This window comes from Hyperolius riggenbachi, chromosome 10 (assembly GCF_040937935.1).
Source record: "Hyperolius riggenbachi isolate aHypRig1 chromosome 10, aHypRig1.pri, whole genome shotgun sequence".
Lineage (NCBI taxonomy): Eukaryota > Metazoa > Chordata > Amphibia > Anura > Hyperoliidae > Hyperolius > Hyperolius riggenbachi.
Window position 1 is genome coordinate 198,286,501 of NC_090655.1, and position 23,040 is coordinate 198,309,540.

The following is a 23,040-nucleotide window of genomic DNA, read 5'->3' on the forward strand; positions in this document are numbered from 1 at the left end:
ACTACATTGGACAGTCAAAAAGGTCCTATAGGGTCATAATATGACAGTAACTCACGGGTTAGTGCTAATTTTACAAATGTATTCCCAGTTCTGGACAGAACAAATACATTCCAGAAAACTAGTATTTCACATTTAAGACAACCTAAAAGGTGCGTACACACGCACTACATGCGCCAACGACGGGTCCGTCAGACCCTCCCGCTGGGCGGACTTTCAGGCGACAGTAGCGCGTGTGTACGCACCGTCGGCGGACTGATCAGGCAGTTTCTGAGCGATCCGCTTAGCGGATTGTTCAGAAACAGCCTTACCAGTCCGCCGACAGTGCGTACACACGCGCTACTGTCGCCTGAAAGTCCGCCCAGCGGGAGGGTCTGACGGACCCGTCGTTGGCGCATGTAGTGCGTGTGTACGCACCTTTAAAAACAACACTATGAATGACAACAGCCACAGTTTAGATAAAAAGAACAAAGTAAAACTATTGATAAAAACAACTTTTTTAATACTCTATATTAGGGTACACATTACCGCTGGGTACAACAATCTCTCTGTTTTAAAGGAGAACTGAAGCAAAAGGGATATGGAGGCTGCCATAATCATTTCCTATTAAGCAATACCAGTTGCCTAGTTGTGCCCCTAATACTCAGACCCTGAACAAGCATATGCAGGTCAGGTGTTGTCAGATCTGACAAGATTAGCTGCATGATTGTTTTTGGTGTTATTCTGACACTGTTGCAGCCAAATAGATCCGCAGGGCTGCCAGGCAACTGGTATTATTAAAAAGAAATAAATATGCCAGCCTCCATATTCTTCTCACTTCAGTTGTCTTTTAAAATAGTCCCTCAAACAGCTCCCTAGGCCCTTCATTTCTTGCACATGATTCACAGGATGCACAGAATTCTATCATCTCCTCATTTTATGCCCCGATAATCACAATTGTTCACACGTTTCTGTTGTGGGAAAGTAATAAAGATTTGGAGTAAAGTAAAAATGTATAGACCTGACACCAGACAAGAGGTAACAGGTAGTCTGTTGCTGTAACATAACTAACAGTCAGGGCAAAATGTATAACCTCACAAGCAGTCAGTAGGAATGGTGTATACTTCTCTGCAGCATGACCTGTAACTTCCAAGGCTCTGATGGGGGCACTGACAGAAGTGGCCAGAGTGCCTTGTGCCCGTCTCCTGGGCACTACCATCTCCAGTGACCTTAGCTGGAGACCTAACATCACTGCCATCCAAAGGAAAGCCCAGCAGAGACTCTACTTCCTTCGTCAGCTAAGGAAGTTCGGCATGGCACCAGAGATTCTGATCAGCTTCTACTCCACCACCATTGAATCGATCGTCTGCTCTTCCATCCTGGTCTGGTACACCGGCGCCACCGCCAGCGACAGGCTCGCACTTCAGAGGGTCATCAGGGCAGCGGAGAGGGTCGTTGGAAGACCTCTCCCCTCACTCGACCTCCTACACAGGAGAAGGCTGAGATCAAGGGCGTTGAGGATCGCTAACGATCCTACTCACCCGGGCCATCGCTACTTCTGCCAGCTCCCACTAGGACGGAGACTTCGGGCCATTTCCACAAGGAATGCCAGACACAGTAACTCTTTCTTCCCCTCGGCCGTCAGCCTCCTTAACTCCCTCCACATACTCCCATCAGCACACAAATCAATGTGACATAAAAACTATTTGATAACCAAAATTAGCTTACCTGGTAATGCTGTTTTTAATAACCCTCCAGGACAGGTGCTACATATGAGATTAGGGCCCGCCCCCAACAGGAAACACAAAGAACTAGCTCTCTATAAGTTCCACCTCTAATCTCTACCTGCCAGTACGTCTCAATTAACTGTTCCGATAGAATACCTTACATATTACATAAATATATACTTACAACTTACATAAACACATGTTTACAACATACCGTTATTTACGTGCACGTATAAGTCTTAGGGTGGGTCACCTGTCCTGGAGGGTTATTAAAAACAGCATTACCAGGTAAGCTAATTTTGGTTTTTTCCAATAACCCTCCAGGACAGGTGCTACATATGAGATGATATGCAATGAACAACACTAACCTTAGGGAGGGATCACAGCTTGAAGAACTTTCCTTCCAAAAGCCTGTTCTTCCGCCGATAGTAGATCCAACCTGTAGTGTCTGATGAAGGTGTTCACCGTCTTCCAGGTTGCCGCCTTGCAGACGTCGGTTGCCGTAGCTCCAGCTCTGTAAGCCCAGGAAGTTGCAACTGACCTAGCTGAATGTGCTGTTATATCCTTTGGACATGGTATACCTTTAAGTCTATATGCTTCATTAATGCAGATCTTGATCCATCTTGCTATCGATGCCTTGGACATACTTTTCCCTCTTGTTGCTCCAGAAAAGTTAATAAATAATGCTGTAGATTTCCTGAATTCCTTAGTTCTGTCAAGGTAATATAGTAAACATCTTCTGACGTCTAAGTTATGCCATCTCATCTCTCTGGGATCAGTGGCGTTTTTGCAAAAGGATGGCAATACAATCTCTTGCATCCTATTGGATATAGTAGCTACCTTTGGCAAGAATTCACTTGTCGTCTTCAGGACTACTCTATCATGAAAAACCATACAAAAAGGTTCGACTGAACTCAGGGCTTCCAGTTCACTTATCCTCCTTGCTGAGGTCATAGCTACGAGGAAAATTGTCTTAATAGTCAACAATCGTAATGAAATACTGCTCAACGGTTCAAACTCATCACTCATTAGAGTGTTTAACACTAAGGTTAAGTCCCATCTAGGATATGAACGTTTTATTACTGGTCTGGATCGTTCTACTGATTTCATAAATCTAATAACTAATGGTTCTAAGGCTAACCGCCTATTAAGAAAAACTGAAAGGGCTGCAACTTGCACCTTTAATGTACTTAATGCCAGCTTCTTGTCAATACCGTCTTGCAAGAATTCTAATACTGTCGCCAGTCTATTTGATCTCAGACCTACCTCTTTTTTCCAGCTACAAAAGGTTTTCCAATATTTTAAGTAAATAGCTCTTGTAACCTTCTTTCTACTATTTAATATTGTCTTTGTCACTCTGTCAGATAAACCTCTTTGTCTTAGGATTTGCCCTTCAGAAACCACGCTGTCAGCTGAAGATTGGGAATCTGAGTCAACTCGCCTTCTTTTCTTAGTACATTGTGTCTGTCTCTCAAATGGATCGGTCTGTCCACCAACATTGAATTTAGTATTGGGAACCAGAGTCGTTTTGGCCAATTGGGCGCAATCAATATCAGATACATTGCTGTCGTTCTTAGTTTCTGCAATACCATTGACAATAGAGGGATTGGAGGAAATGCATAGGCGATCTGAAAGTCCCATGTCTGGGCCAATGCATCTACTCCTAAAGCTCCTCTTGGGTCTAGAGAGAAGAACCGGGTGCAGTGCGTGTTTTCCCAATTGGCAAACAGATCTATCTGGGGATGTCCCCATCTCTGTGTCAATTCTCTGAATATTTTTGGATTTAGACTTAGCTCTGAATTTGACATCTTCTTTCTGCTTAATAGATCTGCCATAGTATTTAGAGACCCCTTGAGATGAACTGCTGAGATTGACTGAAGATTCTGCTCTGCCCAGTCTAATATCTGCAGCACCAGCCCTAGAAGCTGATCTGATCTCGTTCCTCCTTGTTTGTTCAAGTACATTACAACTGTAATGTTGTCCGAACGGACTTGTAGATGGTGGCCGTTTAATCTGTATGTCGTTTGTATCAAAGCTTCCTTTACTGCAAGTAGTTCTCGGAAATTTGATGATTGTGACATTACCTCCTTTGACCAAGTACCCTGTAAACAGATGCCTTCTATGTGGGCCCCCCAACCTGTGAGACTGGCATCTGTCGTTAGGATCTTTGTTACTGGACACCTCCACAGTCGACCTTGTGTAAGATTGTTTTCCTGAATCCACCAATCTAATGTCTGTTTTACCTCTATTGGTATGCAAAGAGTTTGGTCTAAAGCTGTATGAGCTCCCTTCCAGTTGTGTAGAAGCCATTGCTGAAGAGGTCTTATATGTTTCAGTGCCCAATATACTGAAGGTGCTGTGGAGGTTAAAAAACCGATCAGTCTCATTACCTGCCTTACTGTTGTAATAACTTCCTCCTGACATTGCTGTATCATTTTCTGAAGTTTTACTATCTTGTCCTGAGGGAGATACAATCTTTGTGAAATAGAATCTATCCTGAACCCCAAAAACTGAATTTCTTGTGTTGGGACTAGGTAAGACTTTTGATGATTCACTAACCACCCGGTTTGCTCCAATAGTCCTATCACCATCTCCTTGTGGTTCTCCAGACTCTGTATGCTGTCGGCTACCACCAACAAATCGTCCAAATAAGGAATTATTAAAATTCCCTTCAGGTGTAGAGCTCCCACAATCTCTGCCATGACTTTTGTAAAAATTCTGGGTGCCGACGAGATTCCGAATGGGAGACAGCAAAATTGAAAATGTTCCAGACCTACACTTGTCTTTACACTGAACCGAAGGAAAACTTGAGACTCTTTTCTTATTGGGATATGCCAATAGGCATCTGTTAGATCGATATTGATCATAAAACAATTTGGGGATAGAAGGTTTCGCATTGTGAAAACCGTCTCCATTCGGAATCTCTCGTACCTTATGAAAGGATTCAAAGGTTTGAGGTTTAGTATCAATCGATACTGCCCCGTGGGCTTTTTTACCAGAAACACTCTGGAATAAAATCCTTCTCCCTCCTGATCGGAAGGCACTGTGCAAACCACATCTCTTGCGAGCATATCTTTCACAATCTGTCGCATGGCCCTCCTTTCCTCTGGTATTTTTGGAGCCTGAGTAACAATAAATCGTTTGGGAGGAGGACTGGAAAACTGAATTTTGTATCCATTCTCTACTAGATCTAGAATAAATTTGTTTCTTGTTATTTCTTTCCAACCTAATAGGAATGCTTTTAACCTTCCTCCCACCTTGTTGGCGTCATGGCTTATCTTTATTTTCCGCTGCTCTAAAGAGCGGATTTTTCTTGGTAAACGCCTTATTACCCATCCAAGGCTTACGCCTCTGTTGATCTCTGCCCTGTGTCTGATTCCTCCGAAAAAAACGGTCTCTTTTTCGGCTCAAACTTCCTCTTTTTAGGAAATGTAGTTTTCTTGCTGGCTGTCCGCTCCAATACTTCTTGGAGTTGAGGGCCAAACAACAACTTTCCCTGGAAGGGAAGACTACAGGCTCTAGCTTTGGAAGCTTGACTACCCTCCCAAGTTTTTAACCATAAATTCCGACGTGCATTGTTTATTAATGCTGTAGATTTAGCTGTGACCCTTAAAGACTCTGAGGCTGCATCTATGACATAGTCATTGCCTCCTTCCACAACCTCAATTGCTTCTAAAATATCTTTTTTAGGGGCATCCTGCTCTACCAACTTCTTTATTCTCTCTAACCATACTGACATGGTGCGAGACACACAAGTTGTCGCCGCAGCCGGTTTAAAGTTAGTCGCACAGGCTGACCATGCCTTTTTTAGAGAGAATTCAATTCTCTTATCTCCTGGGTCTTTTAATCGACCCAAATCCTCAAAGGCTAACTCATTATCCTTCTCAACCTGACTAAAAGCTGCATCCAGCTTGGGACATGATTCCCATAACTTAGCATCCTCTTCTGAGAAAGGAAAACGCCTTTTGAATCCCTTTGAAATAAACAATTTCTTATCGGGTTCTTTCCACTGTAATGTGATTAAATTTTTCATTGAATTGTGGACTGGGAAACAAAGTTGCTCAGAGGGCTCCATACCCATATACAACTTATCATGTAAGGATTTCTCAGAGATCTTTTTCTGGGGTATATCAAGGGTTGAGTAAATTGCCTTCAACAATTCCTCCGTCTCTTCAGAAGCAAATTTAAACCTAGAAGACTTAAATGCATCCTCAGGATCTTCATAATCTGACAATTCTTCAGAAGATTTAGATTCTGGTTCACCAGTGTCATGGTGACTATCCTGCTCTTCCTCTGAGGAATAAATTATCCTGGGAGATTTACTCGTAGCCTTCTTGGGTTTAACAGGACGCACTGATTGTTGATCTTGTGCTGAGGTAGTTGGTAGACTCTCTCTAAATGCCTTAAAGGTCTCCACCATCTCTTGCCGCATGGTGAACATAAAATCTTTACATGAAGCTGTATTATCCTCATTAATGATACTAGATATACATTTCTGACATGATGCTTTTGGCCAGTGTTGTTGTAAAGGTTTGTTACATAGAATGCAACTCCTGGGCCTATCAGAGTTATCAGACTCCATAGCATCCTAGGAAAACATACAAATAACATAATCAATGTTTTATCCTAAGACCATCTTTTTCAGTAAAATCACCAGCTATTCTAACATCATGCCATAATATAATGTTAATACCATATATATCCTGAAGGCCAATCTATGTTCAGCCTATAATATCAAATCATATGAAGCCATGCTCTGCCTCAGTATGAGATTAATCATCACATATACTATATAAGTAACAATGACCAAATAGTAATATTCACCATATCCTTATATCAGTAGAAAAACAACCGAGTGCTCTGAGTAATATAACCAGACTGCTTTACCCTTAACAGCCGCCCACATGATCAATATATATCTTTTCAAGCTATAAAAAAGATCCACAGAGATAGGCAAATACAAGTACCCCCTGCAGACCTCCATTGACCAGACTGCGGCCTATAGCAACATCAGACCTCGCAGACCAGACGGGCGACCTGTCCTCCGACACTGCCTCTTACCTGATCTGCCGTCTTCTGTTTAGCGTCCATCTCCTCCGACACATCAGCCGCGTGTGAGGATGGACGCCGCGGCTTCTAGACAGACGCGTGATCCGGAAGCGGAAATGACGTCACCGGACGTGACGTTTCCGTAAGGGCGGAAGTACATGGCTGACAGCCGGCTTGCCCATGCTCCGCTCGGACACCCTGCTCAGCGTACTCCCACCTAGCAGCTACCTCTCCGCCTCCGCCAGGTTTAGCCACCTTCCGACACGCGGATAGCCTCCGCCAAGACTGCCTCCAAAGCCGCCTTCAGCCTCCACAAAAGCGGACGCCGGATACCAGGTAGCCACCATATCCATCAGGACAGGGCTACATTATAGTAGTTCTTATGGCCTCAGCACTGCCTGGCTGCTGACCACAACTAGCTAAGAGAGCTAGGTGTTCCCCGGAACAGGAAACACAAAGAACTGGCAGGTAGAGATTAGAGGTGGAACTTATAGAGAGCTAGTTCTTTGTGTTTCCTGTTGGGGGCGGGCCCTAATCTCATATGTAGCACCTGTCCTGGAGGGTTATTGGAAAAAATAGGCCATTCTAGGACTTTTTCAGTACTGTCACGGGTGATGCAAAATTGCTGCTAATGTAATGTAACGCAAATGTTAAGTGTGATATAATGTAAATGTAATTGCTTGTCCTCTGTTTCTTCTTTCTCTCCTTGAGCTATATGTTCTGTGCCAAAACCAATTCCGGGCATGACCTAGTCATGCTTGGCGAAATAAAGAATTCCTGATTCCTGATGACTGAGAGCCATCAGAGAAGTGAAGACAATAAACACACATTGCTGGAAACTTAACCCCTTATGACCAACTAAATAAGATTCTTTCAGCAAGGTGATTAGTCCAGTATACACGGAGGAGTTCATTGCAACCCCCTGTGCAGGAAAATTGTTCCGTCCCGCAGGGCCATGATTTTCTGTACCTGGAAATGTGGAGGTGATTTTACAGCAGAGAGGCAGAGCTTGTGTGAAGAAAGACATTGCTCCTAGAACTTGTGGTAATGTGTGCCCCAACATACAGTAATTTTTTCTTTAAAAAAGTTGTTTTATAGATAGCTGTCCTTTGACAGAGGAAATATAAATAAGAACTCTTTAACCTCCTTGGCGGTATGAAAAATACCGCCAGGAGGGAGCGCAGCAGGTTTTTTTTTAAAAAAAATTTTTTTTAATCATGTAGCGAGCCGAGGGCTCGCTACATGATAGCCGCTGCTGAGCGGCACCCCCCCGCCCGCTTCGATCGCCTTCGGCGATCTCCGATCAGGAAATCCCGTTCATAGAACGGGATTTCCTGGAGGGCTTCCCCCGTCGCCATGGCGACGGGGCGGGATGACGTCACCGACGTCACTGACGTCGGGACGTCATTGGGAGTCCCGGGCCACCCCTCGGCGCTGCCTGGCACTGATTGGCCAGGCAGCGCTGGGGTCTGGAGGGGGGGGGGGGGCCCGCGCCGCAGCAGATAGCGGCGATCGCAAAGGGGCCGGCGGCGATCAGAGTGCTGGCGCAGCTAGCAAAGTGCTAGCTGCGTCCAGCAAAAAAAAAATTATTAAAATCGGCCCAGCAGGGCCTGAGCGGCACCCTCCGGCGGCTTACCCCGTGTCACACACGGGGTTACCGCCAAGGAGGTTAAAGAAGATACATACACTGCAAAAAGACTATTTGGAAAGATGCAAATATAAAGCACAGCATCAAATACAAAAGCATGTTGCGTGTTACCTGTGCTCCTCCCAGGAGCTGTGCCCGCTGTAGTGGGGAGAGGGCGGAAGGGAACGGGTGCCTCAAAAGTGCTGCTGGGTTACTCTGCAGAGACAGAAATACTATAATAAATTCTACACTATTGTCTGTTGGGAAAAATCAGTGAGGGCGCGTTTTTCGCATGCAAATTCGCATAGCAATACAAGTGAATGGGACTGTTTCCACTTGTTAGGCAGGGGTCACACTTGTCGGCTTTCGTGCGCGTTTTCTGCACAGAAAAACTGTTTTCAACTGAGAACTCATGTTAATCAATGAGCTAGGTCACACTTGAATGTAGATTTTGCACGCAGAAAAAAAAAACTTCATCTTGCGCAATTTTGTCAGTTTTCTCTATAAATTACATTAGCTGATGTAAGGTAGAGGTCACACTTGTCTTTCAGTTTTCTGCAAAGTGTAGAAACTGAAAGACAAATGTGACCCCTGCCTCAGGATTCCTTTGCGTTTTTCTGTGCAGAAAAAATTCGTATGGCAGAGCCATCAGAATTCGCATACCGCTATGCGAATCGCATACAATATATTTAATAGGAAATTCGCATGAGGTTTGGGTATGCGAATTTTCATGCGAATTTGCATGCGAATTCGCACAGAAACAATGGAAAAGGACACCAGCACTGCCATAGTTAAATTCGCATACATCGTCATCCATGCGAATTCGCATACATCGTCATCCATGCGAATTCGCATGCGAGTTTGCATGAAAATTCGCATGGACCCGCATGCGAATTTCACATCCGCATGCAAATTTTTACCGCGGCGATTCGCACCGCACAAGTGGAAATGCAGCCTGACTGGAAAGAATGCAATCGTACACTAGGCATGGCAAACTGCTTTTCAGTGGCGTTAGCAACATATTGCCAGACTGAATAATTTGTAGTGAATGCGAGGCAGATACTCAAAATCCATAACCTAGTACAACTTCCTGAGTCATGCAGTGAATTTTAGAAACAGAAATTCCCCACTTTTACATTACACTACTGTAATGTCACACCACCACTATCCTTTGACTGTCTGGTCATTGATAGACAAAGTGCTCAGATGACTGAACAGCACATGCATCATTTCAATAACATGGCATCCATTCCCCACTGCTTACACTAAAGTAAATGGTTGTGCACCACAGGTAAAACATTTTAAACATCACAACTACCATACAAGCACTTTTGCACGGCCTGCAACCATATCCAGCAGGCTCGCTGCACCCCCAAAAGCTCACACACTCTACAAACCTCTCTTAAGAGGTTGGTTTGTTTGATAACCAAAAATCATGCAACCGCCACTCCATGAACTATATGCAACAACAACTTTATTGATAGAAAAATTAGTGAACGTGAACAACACTCTGCATAAACCCAAACCCCATTTAAAAACATTAAACTGGGCTGGAAAAAAAATAAAATAAGAGTGCTCCATAAGCAGAACCGTACTCACTCATACAACAACTCACATACACTTGGATCGGCCGACCCTTTAGAGCATGTGTGTGCAATGAACAGGTGTCAACGTTGTATTGGTCTATAGTTATCAGATGGCAATGAATTTGGCTTCTTAAATACAGCACTAGCATCTGCTCAATCCTTGCCAAAATAAATCCATGTGCCTTTAGAAACCATAGTGTCACCAATAATGCCTTCATGCATTGACAGTCTATAAGCAAAGTACTTCCGCTGGGCCTGCAATTAGCAATGACAGCCTGCTAAAGATGTCAGCTTCACCTTTCAAGTTAAAAACTTGTCAGTTCACAGTGCTGTGCCTCTCACGTGAGGCCTCCTATGTTGCTAGGTAGCGGTGTTGCTCCGCGGCGGCCCACGGTTTATTTAACAGGTACCGGTATCCAGCGATATGCGATTACTTCCAGCCGCAGAGAACCGGCATTGGCACGTACGGCTGCTTGGGGACGCTCCTCCAGCCTAGCGTCTCCGAGCCACGCCCACATTGCTAGGCATCCGCCCCAAGAAACTTGACTTGCACACCAGGTGTTAGCCAGATCGCCAAAACCCAGCATCACGTGCCCAGCACCAACATGGACCCATGCTTATTAGCTTAGCATAGCATAGTGTGGATGCCCCTCTCCTGCAGCCTTTGTATGGCTCTTAATAAAAGATTTTACACTACAGAAGCCTTATCTATTTAGCAGATTTAAACTATAAGCTGTGAGGTGACCCACAAGGAGAGGACAGAGGCTGCAGGAGAGGGGCATCAACGCCAGGACTGTGCTAATAAGCCGTTATCGCTGTCTGTGACTGGGGCAGACCTTGTAAGAGGTGAGCTCGGTCCCTGCTGGTGCTGGGCACATGGTGCTCTGTTGTGGTGATTTGGCCAACACATGGCGTGCTAGTCTCAAGTTTCTTGGTGGTGGATGCCTAGCAGTAATTAAAGAGAGTCTGAAGCCTAATAAAATAATCATTTTTACATGCTACTTATGTAAAGCAATATCAGCAGTGCTGAAACGGCGCATCCCCAGGGCTTTTCAGTACTGCTGATATTGCTTTACATAAGTAGCAGGTAAAAATAATTATTTTATTAGGCTTCAGACTCTTTTTAAGCAGCCTGTGCAATGAAGGATATGTTTATTTATATTGCATATGTCTGAGGGAGAGTGACTTCAGGAGCATCCAAGGAAGCTGATTGCCAGAGGGGAATTATACATGTGAGTGACAGACAGACAGACAGAACATTTATATCGCGCTTTTCTCCTGGCGGACTCAAAGCGCCAGAGCTGCTCTATAGGCAGTAGCCAAGGTCTCCCTACTGAATAGGTGCTGGCTTACTGAACAGGCAGACATTCGAACCCGGGTCTCCTGTGTCAGAGGCAGAACCCTTAACCATTATACTGGTGCTGTCTGTGGGTCAGGGCAGCTACCACACAAGGTGAGAGCGGTTCCTATTGGTGGCGGAACACAAACGAATGGTGATCTTTGTAAAAACCACACGGGGACCTCTCACATAGTGGCGAGGTGGCATTCTAGAAAAGTGACATACAGTCTATGCGATGATTTGTATTTTTGCTTCTTTCTCAAGGTGGATATTCACGGAAAGACTGCAGTGGAATATTGAGCACAGTTTGGAGAACTGTTGGCTGATCACGGTTTGGAGAACAGTTGACTGGTATTGGTAACATTGACCTACATTGAGATTTAAATTGGACTGTAAGACAGAGCAATGTTTTAAATAGATTTTTATTGCAAAGAATGTTTATGTGGCATTTGAACATATTGCAGCAAACCTTCAGTACAAATATTTTAGAATAGGTGGGATAAGGGAGCGCATCAATATATCTGTTACTTTAAAATAATACCAGTTGCCTGACTCTCCTGCATATCCTGTTTCTCTAATACTTTTAGCCACAGCCCCTGAACAAGCATGCAGATCAGGTGGATTAGCTGCATGCTTGTTTCAGGTGTGCGATTTAGCCACTACTGCAGCCAAATAGATAAGCAGGACTGACAAGTAAATTGTATGGTTTAAAAGGAAACATCCATATCCCTCTCAGTTTAGGTTCCCTTTAAGAGGTTCGTAAATACTGCGGAAATCCACTTGCCTACAAAGGGACTGTAGCCCCCGGTCTATCAGAGCCTTCATTTTCTCTCTTCCCGAGCTGCAGAACTGCAAGCAAACGCAGTGATATTGAACTCCCCTCAAAAGCCCCAGTGCATGCTGGGAGATGTAGTCTTCATGTCATTACATCTCCCGGCATGCACTGCGGCATCTAGGGGAGCTAAACATCACTGCAGGTACTTCAACTTGCCCCCCCCCCCCCCGTTCCCTTGTAAATGCCCCCATGAGTCAGGTCATGCACCACTGTGGACGCGTCTTGCACTGTACATGTGCACTACATAACGACTTCCTGGCCATGGGAGCGCAATCAAGGACACACGCCATTGGGCCAGTGATTGTGCAGTAGGGCGTGACCTGGCTGCAACATGGAACTTATAGGAATGTTTACATGGTAATGAAGGGAACGGGGGGGGGGGAGCAGTGGACACTTGAGTACTGCTGCCCATACATGGAGCCTCAGTTTCTACAAAGGAGTTTGTCTCAGGTTTTCTTTAAGGGGGTTCTTCTTATAGATTTGTTATATGTGGTGCTTGGGTCCCGTCAAACAGTGGCAGAGGTTGGCTTACCTCTCCTGAAGAGATGTCAATGGTGTCTTGGAAATGTAAATTTATTAGCACATAGTGTTTCTCCAGGGGAGATAAGCCAAACTCTGCCTCTGTTAAAAAGGGACCTGAGCACCACATATATCAAATATATAAAATTAACACATTCAACTTCAGATTTGTGAGTGTAGAATTTCTTCAAGTGCGCCATTTGTGAAAATAAAAAAAGAGTAACGCCAGTGAAAATAATGTAATACATTTTTGTACAATAATTGTGTATAAATGATTTAGCCAGTGTTTGCTCATTGTAAAATCTTTCCTCTCCCTGATTTACATTCTAACATTTATCACATAGTGATATTTTTACTGCTGCCAGGTGATGTCAGTGGAAGGAGATGCTGTTTGCTTTTTTGGCAGTTGAAAACAGCTGTTATTTCCCACAATGCAACAAGGCTCCCACCACAATATCAGCCATACAGAGCCCCCTGATGATCAGTTTGTGAAAAAGAAAAGATTTCTCATGGGAAAGGGTGTGTCAGCTACTGATTGGGATGAAGTTCAATTCTTGGTTACGGTTTCTCTTTAACACAAAAAACCTATTCATGCAAGCTTGACTAAAAATGTCACACTAACTATAGTAGTGCTATGAGCTCCACCCATAAAGTCTGGAAAAATGACATTTTCCCCTACAGCAAATATTGAGTCATCAACTCTTTTCTCCTTCCACGTAGATTTCAGGTTGCCACACCTGTGTAACTATGCAGCAGAGAAACGATTACGCTGTTACTTACCGGATGGCTGTTGAATGGCGATGAAGAAGCTCGAATGTGGATAGGATTTGGGCACAAAACCTGTTGAATAGTCAAAATATTCTCATTACATTTAATGAAACAAAGCTGCTGTATAATATAAAAACTGTGATGAAACCGCAAACTATTAACAACAAGAAATCTTGCAATTGCGATTTAAACTGAGGTAATTAAAAAATCAATACCAAGTTACATCTCCAGAGCCCTAATATAGTGGATAATTTACTCATCTTTGTTTCAAATGCTAAATGCCCAGGAAAATTAAGCTTTACCATCTGTAGGCTACACCACATAATTGTCAGCCTGTGACAGCTGCAGAACAAAGAGAAATAGGGAGCAGGTGATGGAAGTCACTTAAAAGATATACAAGGTGACATCCGACATGATAAGATAGACGTATGTACAGTGCCGAGCACGCAAATAACTGGTGTGTTCCTTCTTTTTCCCTCTTTCTCTGCCTGAAAGAGTTTAAAATCAGGTATGCAAGTGACAGCTTCTGTCCAGGTCAGACTATAGAGTAACCCTTAAAGGGAACCTTAACTGTACAAAAAAAAAAAAAAAAAAAAAAAAAAAACCAAACACCAGTGACGCGTAAAAATGTAGTTGATGTCTGCAATAGCTTCGTTCACCAGCAGGAATGTGTAAAAACATACGCATGGTGGGCGGCCGACTCCCTGTCAGCAAAAAAATCGAAACTAGCTGGCAGCGGGGGACTGCGAGGGCACAGGATGGCTGCAGGGGGCTGGTAGATGCCCCAGGTAAGTAAAACTTTTTTTTTTTTTACAGTTAAGGTTCCCTTTAAGCTACATACTCACTTTGGGAACCAGGAAGATTGATCCCAGTGACGTCCCACCATGACGAGGCTCCCCTGATCCATCTTCCGGCCGGCGGGTATGTGCGACGTCACACAACGGGCGTGAACGAGGCTTCTAGAAATTGCGGTATTTTGCACGGGAGTCATCTTGAAACATTAAGATCTGATCCGCTAAACTACGTTTGCGCCTGAACTCATGTCGTGAGATCACAGAAACAACCGTTTGTTGCTCAAAAAATGTTTTGGGGGAAAAAAAAAAAAAAAAAAAAAAAAAAAAAAATCTCTGGTCATTGGGAAAATTGTCAGCAATATCGCAAAGCCTTCACTGAGGAATTATAGCCTTAAAACACTTTCCTGGCAGAAAATGGCTTCTGTGAGCAGGAAAGAGATAAAAAGGGTCAAAACTTTAATGAAGGTGTCATTGAGCAGAGACAATGAAATCGTAAAAACTTAAAAACTAGATTTAAAAAAATAAAATAAAAACTTTGGGATAGCTTAGAAAACGGTCTTTTTTTTTGAAGGAAGATAGATACGATTATTTAATTTGAGGCCTGTATACACAACAGATGGAACTCAGCCAAGGCAGCTGATAATGACTAGCTCTGCTGAGAATCCAGCATGTGTACAGCAGCCCCGATGCCTCCGACCACTCGGACAGCAATTCGCCTGGTGGATTACTTCAGCCAGGCAACAGGAGATAACATTGTTCTCCCCCGGGGTTTGGAAAAGACACTTTCATACAACTTGTTGCACCTACAACTAATCAGCAGTATCAGTTTACCAATGTTGACAATGCTAACAAGTTCACTCAAGTTGATGTGGTTACCTGCTGAGTGAACATGGGGCCGACATGTTTCGGGGGAGTTCCAATAGGAACTGCTCGTACAGGCGGGCTCCCGATTACTGGAGATGTTGACCGGCGAGGCAGAGCTCTTTCAGAGGCATCACAATCTGTGTCATCTCGGCTGGGACCCAGGCCATACTCCTCTAATAAGGATAGCGGACTCATATCCTGTTAATGAAAAGCAAACGGTAAGGTTTATGAAGTCCCTGGTAGCAAAAGCTTCAAACATACAGACTTGCATACACTTCTCTAGATCCATGTATGAAACAGAAAAGAAACAAACCACAACCCATAAACAGGGAACCTAGTGTACATACACCATTCTATCTTTGCCTTACTATTACTATTAAGAAATCTTTCCACCATGTGTCTAGCGCAGGCAACTATAAAGATCGGAACTCTGAAAACCTTTAAAAGATTGGTAGAAAAGCCCTAAACCCAAGGTGTACAAATCCTTTAATAGAAAAACACAGTGGCAAAGCTCTGCCATTCAGTATACAAACCCATTAATGAAACGGCAGTGGTCACTCAGTAGGAGGGTCTTAGCCCAACTTTATCAAGGCTGGTCTATGGACTTGGAGCCCCCTTTTATACTTGCCTCGCAAGTGTGTGTTGCGTTACCTTGTTTTACGGTATGGTAATGCATCGACAATGCAAGGCAATGCAGCCTAGCACACCTACCGCGTCACATCGGAAGTGCCCGATCTGCCCCAGAGCCGCCGCAAAGTTAACAGCGTGTTACCGGACTTCCGCGGCAGCAGAATGTAAGTCAATGGTGGTGCGCGTGCGATGAATGATAGCAATCCCAGCAGGGAATACGTCACATGGTGAGGGGTATACGGAGCTATACAGGACCCTGTCGGTGCACTCTGCCTCAGGGTCCCATGTAGGACGATTTGTGCAGGCGGAGCATCACACTGCAAACACAATGGCCTGAACTTAGAGGACGCCTAAAGCACGCTACAAATGTGTGTCAACTCATCTAGGTGGCCTACAGGCAGGGTTGATCATCGCCAAAGCAAATTTACCACTTCCAAAATGAAGACAGAAAATCTCTTACCTCTGTAAGTAAAGGCCCCCTGATAGGCCGCAAGTCAGGAGAAGGCTCCCATATGCTCGAGTTTAGTCCAGATGAAAGCTAGAAAGGGAGGAAGGGAAAAGCATGGCAGCACGTAAGTTTAAGAGGGAAAAAAAACAAAACAAAACAAAAAAAACCACTTCTGTACTCAAATGTCAATTATATGAAAAAAAAACAAAAAAACCTAGATATACACAGATTTTAGGTCCGTTTTATCGAAAGTCCTTCACGTCCCTTATTAAGGTATGTACTCCCATTACACAGCATTGTGAGACAAAAGGGGAAGAGAGCCCTGGCCAAAACGCCTTACAGTCTAAACGATTAAGGTATAGGACAGTAGGTAAAGGGAAGCTGTGTGTGGAGTGGTAGAAATGGTGGTTAGTGGGCGGGGTCCTAGATAGGAGAGTATGCTTGCCTGAAGAGGTGAGTTTTCAGATTGCGCCTAAAAATAGTAAGTGTGGGTAAGTGGCGGATGTGTTGAGGGAGAGTGTTCCAGAGGAGGGGAGAGGATTGAGAGAAGTCTTGCAAGCGGGAGTGGGAAGAGGTGATCATTGGAATAAGACAAAAGAATATCGTTAGCAGAGCGGAGATTGCGTGTAGGATGGTATCTGGAAATACGTTTATTTAGATAGGAAGGAGCTATGTTGTGGAGAGCTTTGTAGGCGAGAGTAACAATTTTAAATTGTATCCTTTGTGTAACTGGCAGCCAGTGAAGGGACTGACAGAGGGGGATTGGGCTAGAGAAGCGGGAGGAGAGGTGGGTGAGTCATGCAGCAGAGTTCATGAGACTCTAGCGGGGCTAAACGGTTGGCAGGGAGGCCACAGAGCAGAGAGTTGCAATAGTCTAGTTGGGAAATAATCAGGGCGTGCACCAGAAGTTTGGTAGTGTCCTGTGTTAGAAAAGGGCGGATGCGGGAGATGTTTTTTAGGTGGAGGCGACAAGAGGAGGATAGTTTGTCAATGTGTGGTTTGAAGGAGAGATTCGAGTCCATAATTACACCTAGACAGCGAGCCTGGGGGACAGGTGTTATGGAGGTGCCATCAACAGAAATAGTGATGTCTGGCAGGGGCAATGAGCTGTGAGGTGGGAAGACTACTATTTCAGTCTTGTCCAGATTTAGTTTCAGGAAGCGGGAGGACATGAAAGAGACGATTGCATTGAGACAGTCCGGGACATGGGTCGTTAAGGTGTCCAAGTCAGGTGCTGAAATTTAGATCTGGGCATCGTCAGCGTATAGGTGATATAGGAAACCAAAGAAGCTGATGAGTTAATCAAGACCATATGTGTAGATCAGGGGTGTCAAACTCAAATGCAAAGTAGGTCAAAATTGTACACTGGGACCCAGTCGCGGACAAACCTCAATGTCTACGGGCCACCTTCCTCCTTTATAAAGTTCCCAGGTCTCTAAAGGCTGTCCTCCAACACCCATACAGTCTCCTGGTGTCTAATGGTACTCACTCCCCTATATAGTTCCCTCGTGTCCGGAGGCCCCCACCTTCCCCTATACAATTCCCTAGTGTTTAGCACTTTCCCCCTGCCTCCCACAAATGGCTTAATTGGTGCTCTAGGGCTTCACCTCCAATATAGCTTTCCTGGTGGTCTAGAGTGGGCCAAACATAATGCAAAGTGAGGGAACCACTTGAGGGCCAAATTGAATGGCTCTGAGGGCCAAATTTGGCCCACAGGCCGTAGTTTGACATGTATGGTGTAGATAGAGAAAAGGAGAGGTCCGAGGACTTTTAATGACTAAACATATTGTTTATATGTGTAAGGGTGTTTGTGCAGTGGGGATGGTTAGGGTTAGGCACCACCGGGGGGTGGTTAGGGTTAGGGGGGGGGGGGGTGTCTAGGGGTTAGGGATAGGTACAGGGAGGGTTCTTTGTGAGAGTATAGTTACAGTACAATATTTGTAATATATACAATTTATTAAATTATGTTTATTTCCACAAAGGGGGGGGGGGGGGTCTAGGTGTTAGGGATAGATCTGTGTGAGAGTACAGTTACAGTACAGATAAAGTTGCAGTAAAATACCTGTAATATCTACAATTGTATTACTATGTTTAATACAAGTGTAAATATTGTTTTTTGTTATAGACAGTATTTTGCCGTTTCATTTCCATTTATTACACATATTTAGCACTTTATAAGCTATAAACATTCGTAATTTCGTCTATATCCCACGCCCTTTTTTCCAGCGTCCTTTTTGTATGTATGCGCTGGAGATGCACAGCAGCTTGCCTGTGTGTAATGTGACAAACAGAACATGGCTGCTCTCGTATCACAGGAAGAAATAATCATATACTGTTGAAGTTGTTTGCAGCTAGATTTGCTGTGTAAACTATATAAACTTTAATATATAAATAAATAGATAGGTACCAAACTAAACTAAATATTCAAGGCCTGGTTTAACTATTGCTTTGTATAGCTACAAAATTAGGTCAGCCGCCGAGACTTCCTCTTTGCCACGCCTACTGGTCGCCATGAATAACGCAATCACGCGCCCACCTACGTCACCACAACTTCCGCCCTTCTTCAGTCGCATGGCCGCCTGTGACAACTTCGCCTGCCGTCGGAAGGGATTTCCCAGGAAGCGGACGCCGTGCTGCATAGGAACTGAGTTTTTCTTTCAGGTGCATGCACGGCCTCCCAGTAGCTTTATAAATAGCTGGCTAGTACAGGCTAGGAATAACTCTCCCAGCGCCTGATCACAGGCCAGGAAAGGAGCTTTTTCCCCCAAAATAGCCACCTGTATAGCCCTCTATCCAGTCTAAAGGGGCCCATACACTGAGCCGATTTTCTGGCCGACCGATCCCGATCGATCGATTGCAAATCGGTTGGCCAATCGACCGATCGATGGCCGATTTCGATGGATTTCTGTCGAACTGGCAGGATGGAAAATTTAGGTCGATCTGATGAGATTGCTTATCAGTTTGCATTGGCCTTAATGGAAATCTGATGGCAAAAAAATGCCATCAGATCGAATTTCAATAGATTTCAAACTGAAATCTATTGGAATTCTATCCTGGTAAAAAATGTTCTAAAAACGCATCAGATAGATCATCAGATGCATTTCTTATCTATCTGCTGCCAATCTGACGAGTGTATGGGCACCTTTACTGGTACATGCTGAATGTGTCCCCGGCAGGCCGGAAATGCAAGAATACTGGAGACAGGGGGGTAGGGTGGGGTCTTTTAAACTTCTTGCTGATTGTGTTTCATTAAGAGGAGGAGCCTGGAGTCTCATTTCAAGGTCATACACTGGAATGGTTAGAGAAATTACTGTAAATCACTTTCATCCATGTCTAATCTAATGCAAGCAAGCAATTGCATTTCATGTGGATACAGTCTTTAAAATCTACCAAGACACCCAGATCCATTTCTTTTATGGAATTATTCTAATTTGATCCCACCAAGGAGCAGGATTATCCATCAGGTAACCTAGGCCAGGGCTTTTCAACCCTGTCCTCAAGAACCACCAACAATGCAGGTTTTGTGGAAATCCACAGAGGTAGTTAAATCAGCTCTGCTGAGACACTAATTACCTCACCTGTGAATGTTTGTGGTTTTCTGCAAAACATGCACTGTTGGTGGTACTTGAGGACAGGGTTGAAAAGCCCTGACCCAGGCAGGTGCTTGAGGCCTAGTGGGTGTCAAAGCGCCCACGTGACATCTTCTTTGTCTTCACTTCAGCTTACCAAAAGGACCACCAAGGGGCCCCGAATCTACTACCTTGCCTAGGGCCCCGTTACATCTTAATCCATCTCTGAATTATATTCAGCATGAACAGTTTTAGTCCTCAAGTGTACAATGTTGTAATCTACAGTAAACCTCAATGCTCATGTATATCATCCAGTTATTGAATTCATGGATTCAATGGATTGTCTTACACTTACATTTTTCTCTGTCATTTGGAAACCGAGATCTTGCTGTACTCAGTTTTCAATATTTTGTATTAATGATTTGTATTAATCATTCATCAACTCTTTGGACACAGTCTGCAATTTAGCAATGTGACTGTCTCAATATACTCTACAAGTACCAAACTACGGAGGGCAAAATGACTACAAGTCTACTAGTGTTGGCAAACAGAAAGATTAAAGTAAAGGTAAAAGAACCTGCACCTATTCAGTAAAGAGTCCTTGGGCTAGACTCCCTAACTCTGCTACTTAGTGCGCATTAGTGGCTGCAGCTCAAGCTCTGTGTTTGCCAGAAGAAAAGCGCAATATAAATATTATTTGTCTTGTCTATAAAATGGTTGTTTTGTGATGGTGAACAACATGTAGCTCAACAACAAATCAGTTTGCCCAATTTAGGCTCCCACTACTTACCTGTGTGCGTGACCCCCTTGGCAGGGCCGGCTCCTCAATCTCCCTCACTAGCTGACTCAAACTGTGCTCCAGTTCCTCCTGCTGTTCCCCAAGCAGGTCAATCATGGGGGAGGAGCCTCTGGCCAAAATGTGATCGCTTGGTGGCTTCTCTTGAATCTCTGCCAGCCTATCGTGCTCCTCTCGCCAATCATCATCTATAATAAAATAAACAAACACTGAATTTTGATACAATTAAAAAAGCACATACGGTTCCATAATAATTCACACTTCTGCTACTATACCACTATTTGTAAAAACAAATACTAGCCAATATCCTTTTCTCACACCATCCCTGTCTAGTGTTCCTGCGTGCCTCATTAGAATTCAGCATTTTCTGTACCCTACACTAGGCTTGGCCGATTTTAGGAAAAGATTGAATTGCACGATTTCTGTCAGAAAGGGCCCTTTTCCACCTGCAATCGCTAGCGTTCATGCTGAACGCTAGCGATTGCTGAATCGCAAAACCGGCGATTCCCGACGTTTGCGGCCGCGATTTTGCTATGCTATGCACTGCATAGCAAAATCGCGGCAATTATCGCTCCGCCGCGCGTTCGCGTTCCCGACAAAAGCGAATCGCGGTAGTGGAAATGACCTACCGCGATTCCTATGTTAAAAAGCAAACCGTAGCGATTGTAAAATCGCTAGCGGTTTGCGGTTTTGCGATTCAGCCAGCGCAAACGCGCTGTGATTTCTATTCCATTCACACTTTTCTTCAAATCAAGCTTTATCACTAATTTCACAGTAACAGAAATGTGCACAGTAACATTTGCAAACATGCACTGACAGAAAATGACATCACACTATCAAATTGATAGTATGATGTCATTTTCTGGCATGTTTGTAAATGTTACTGCATAATGTGAATTTATCAAAACAAATGGCTATTAATCTAAAATGCAATGATGAAAATTAAAGGCAAGAATTGCTTTCAATTAACGTATTTATTAATGAGAAACATGCATGTGTCTTGCATGAACATTCTTTAAAGTTTCTAACAGCAGTAACTTCCTATAGAAATCCAGTGCAGTAGTGCACCCCATCACATGAATGGCGATGTGCCTGGCTTATGGATCACCAATCCAATCGCAATAGGAAGCAGCAGCCAGCACCTGGGCAGTGGGCACCAATGCCATCCATGTATTTATAACTCTAAGGGCTGGTTCACACTACAAGAGTTTTTGTAGGTGGCAGCGCTTTGTGATTTTAAAAGCTCTTGCTAATGTAATGCTATGTGTGTGTGTGTTTACTCTGGAGCGATGTGATTTTGTAGAAATTGTCCATAGCATTGCATTAGCAGAGCTTTTTCAAATCACTAGTGCTTAATGAGACACTGACGCGAAAAAAAATATATGATATTAATGAATTGGTTGTGTACTATGAATAATTACTAGAAGATTAGCAGCAAAGAAAATATTCTCATATTTTTATTTTCAAGTATATAGTGTTTTTTCTAACATTGCATCATTCTATAATATGTGCAGATTACACAACACTCAGCATTCAAAATGATTCATTCAGAGCAGTCTGTGAACTAATGAACTCTCCTCTGCCAGAGGAAATGTAAACAGTTAACTAGCACTTGAGATAATAAGTCAGAAAACAGCCCTCTCCACGACTTTTGAAAGTTGTAGAGATAATGGCTTTTTTGTATAGAGATAACAACTGGAGTTTCTTAACTCTTCCTGTACTGGAAACCATTAGACTGATGTATCTGATCTTAACCACTTCCGGATTCTCGGAGCGTATATACACGCCCCTGAATCCTGAAGTGTATTCCATGGAGTTCCATGTCAGTTCACGGAGGGTGTCTCCGTGAACACCCTGCGAGCCGATCGGCGGCTCGCAGGGTAAATGTAAACACACGGGGAAGACCTTCCCCGGTGTTTACATGTATACGGCGCTGCTGCGCAGCAGCGCCGTAGAGGAGATCGGTGATCCCCGGCCTCTGATTGGCCGGGGATCACCGGCACCTGATAGGCTAAAGCCTATCCCATCAGGCGCAGGACGGAAATCAGTCCTGCGCCGCTCACAGGGGGAGGGAGAGGGAGGGAAAGGGGAAGGAGGCCAGGAAGCGCTGCGGAGGGGGGCTTTGAAGAGCCCCCCCCTGCAAGCGCAAGCAGCCGGCGGCGATCAGACCCCCCCAGCAGGACATCCCCCTAGTGGGGAAAAAAGGGGGGGGGGGGGGGGGAAGTCTGATCGGCCTGGCTGCAACCTGATCTGTGCTGTGGGCTGGAGAGCCCACACAGCACAGATCAGCACAAAATAGCGTGGTAGGGAAGTGGTTAATGTTTTATTTCTTAGCTGTACTACACATATAAATCATAATATAGTTTTTTTTTCGCTTCAGTGCCTCTTTAAAAAGCACTTGCAGCGTACATCAGCCCTAATCTTGCTTTATTTAGATCTGTCACATAGGTACACAATGTTTCGGAGCGACTCACTGCTGCTCCTTTATCAAGTTAGTGACAGACTGGTGCCAG

General features: G+C 44.2%; 1 protein-coding gene across 1 annotated transcript in view; it reads right to left on the reverse strand.

Annotated features, from left to right (window-relative positions):
• PATL1 (PAT1 homolog 1, processing body mRNA decay factor) overlaps positions 1–23,040 on the reverse strand; it is a 67,620-nt gene that overhangs the window by 32,713 nt on the left and 11,867 nt on the right. The window contains exons 3-7 of the mRNA XM_068255586.1: positions 20,522–20,715; positions 16,175–16,252; positions 15,097–15,282; positions 13,439–13,498; positions 8,512–8,595 (exon numbers count right to left, since the gene is read on the reverse strand). Coding sequence (XP_068111687.1) covers positions 8,512–8,595; positions 13,439–13,498; positions 15,097–15,282; positions 16,175–16,252; positions 20,522–20,715 — 602 coding nt within the window. The remainder of the gene's footprint in view (positions 1–8,511; positions 8,596–13,438; positions 13,499–15,096; positions 15,283–16,174; positions 16,253–20,521; positions 20,716–23,040) is intronic.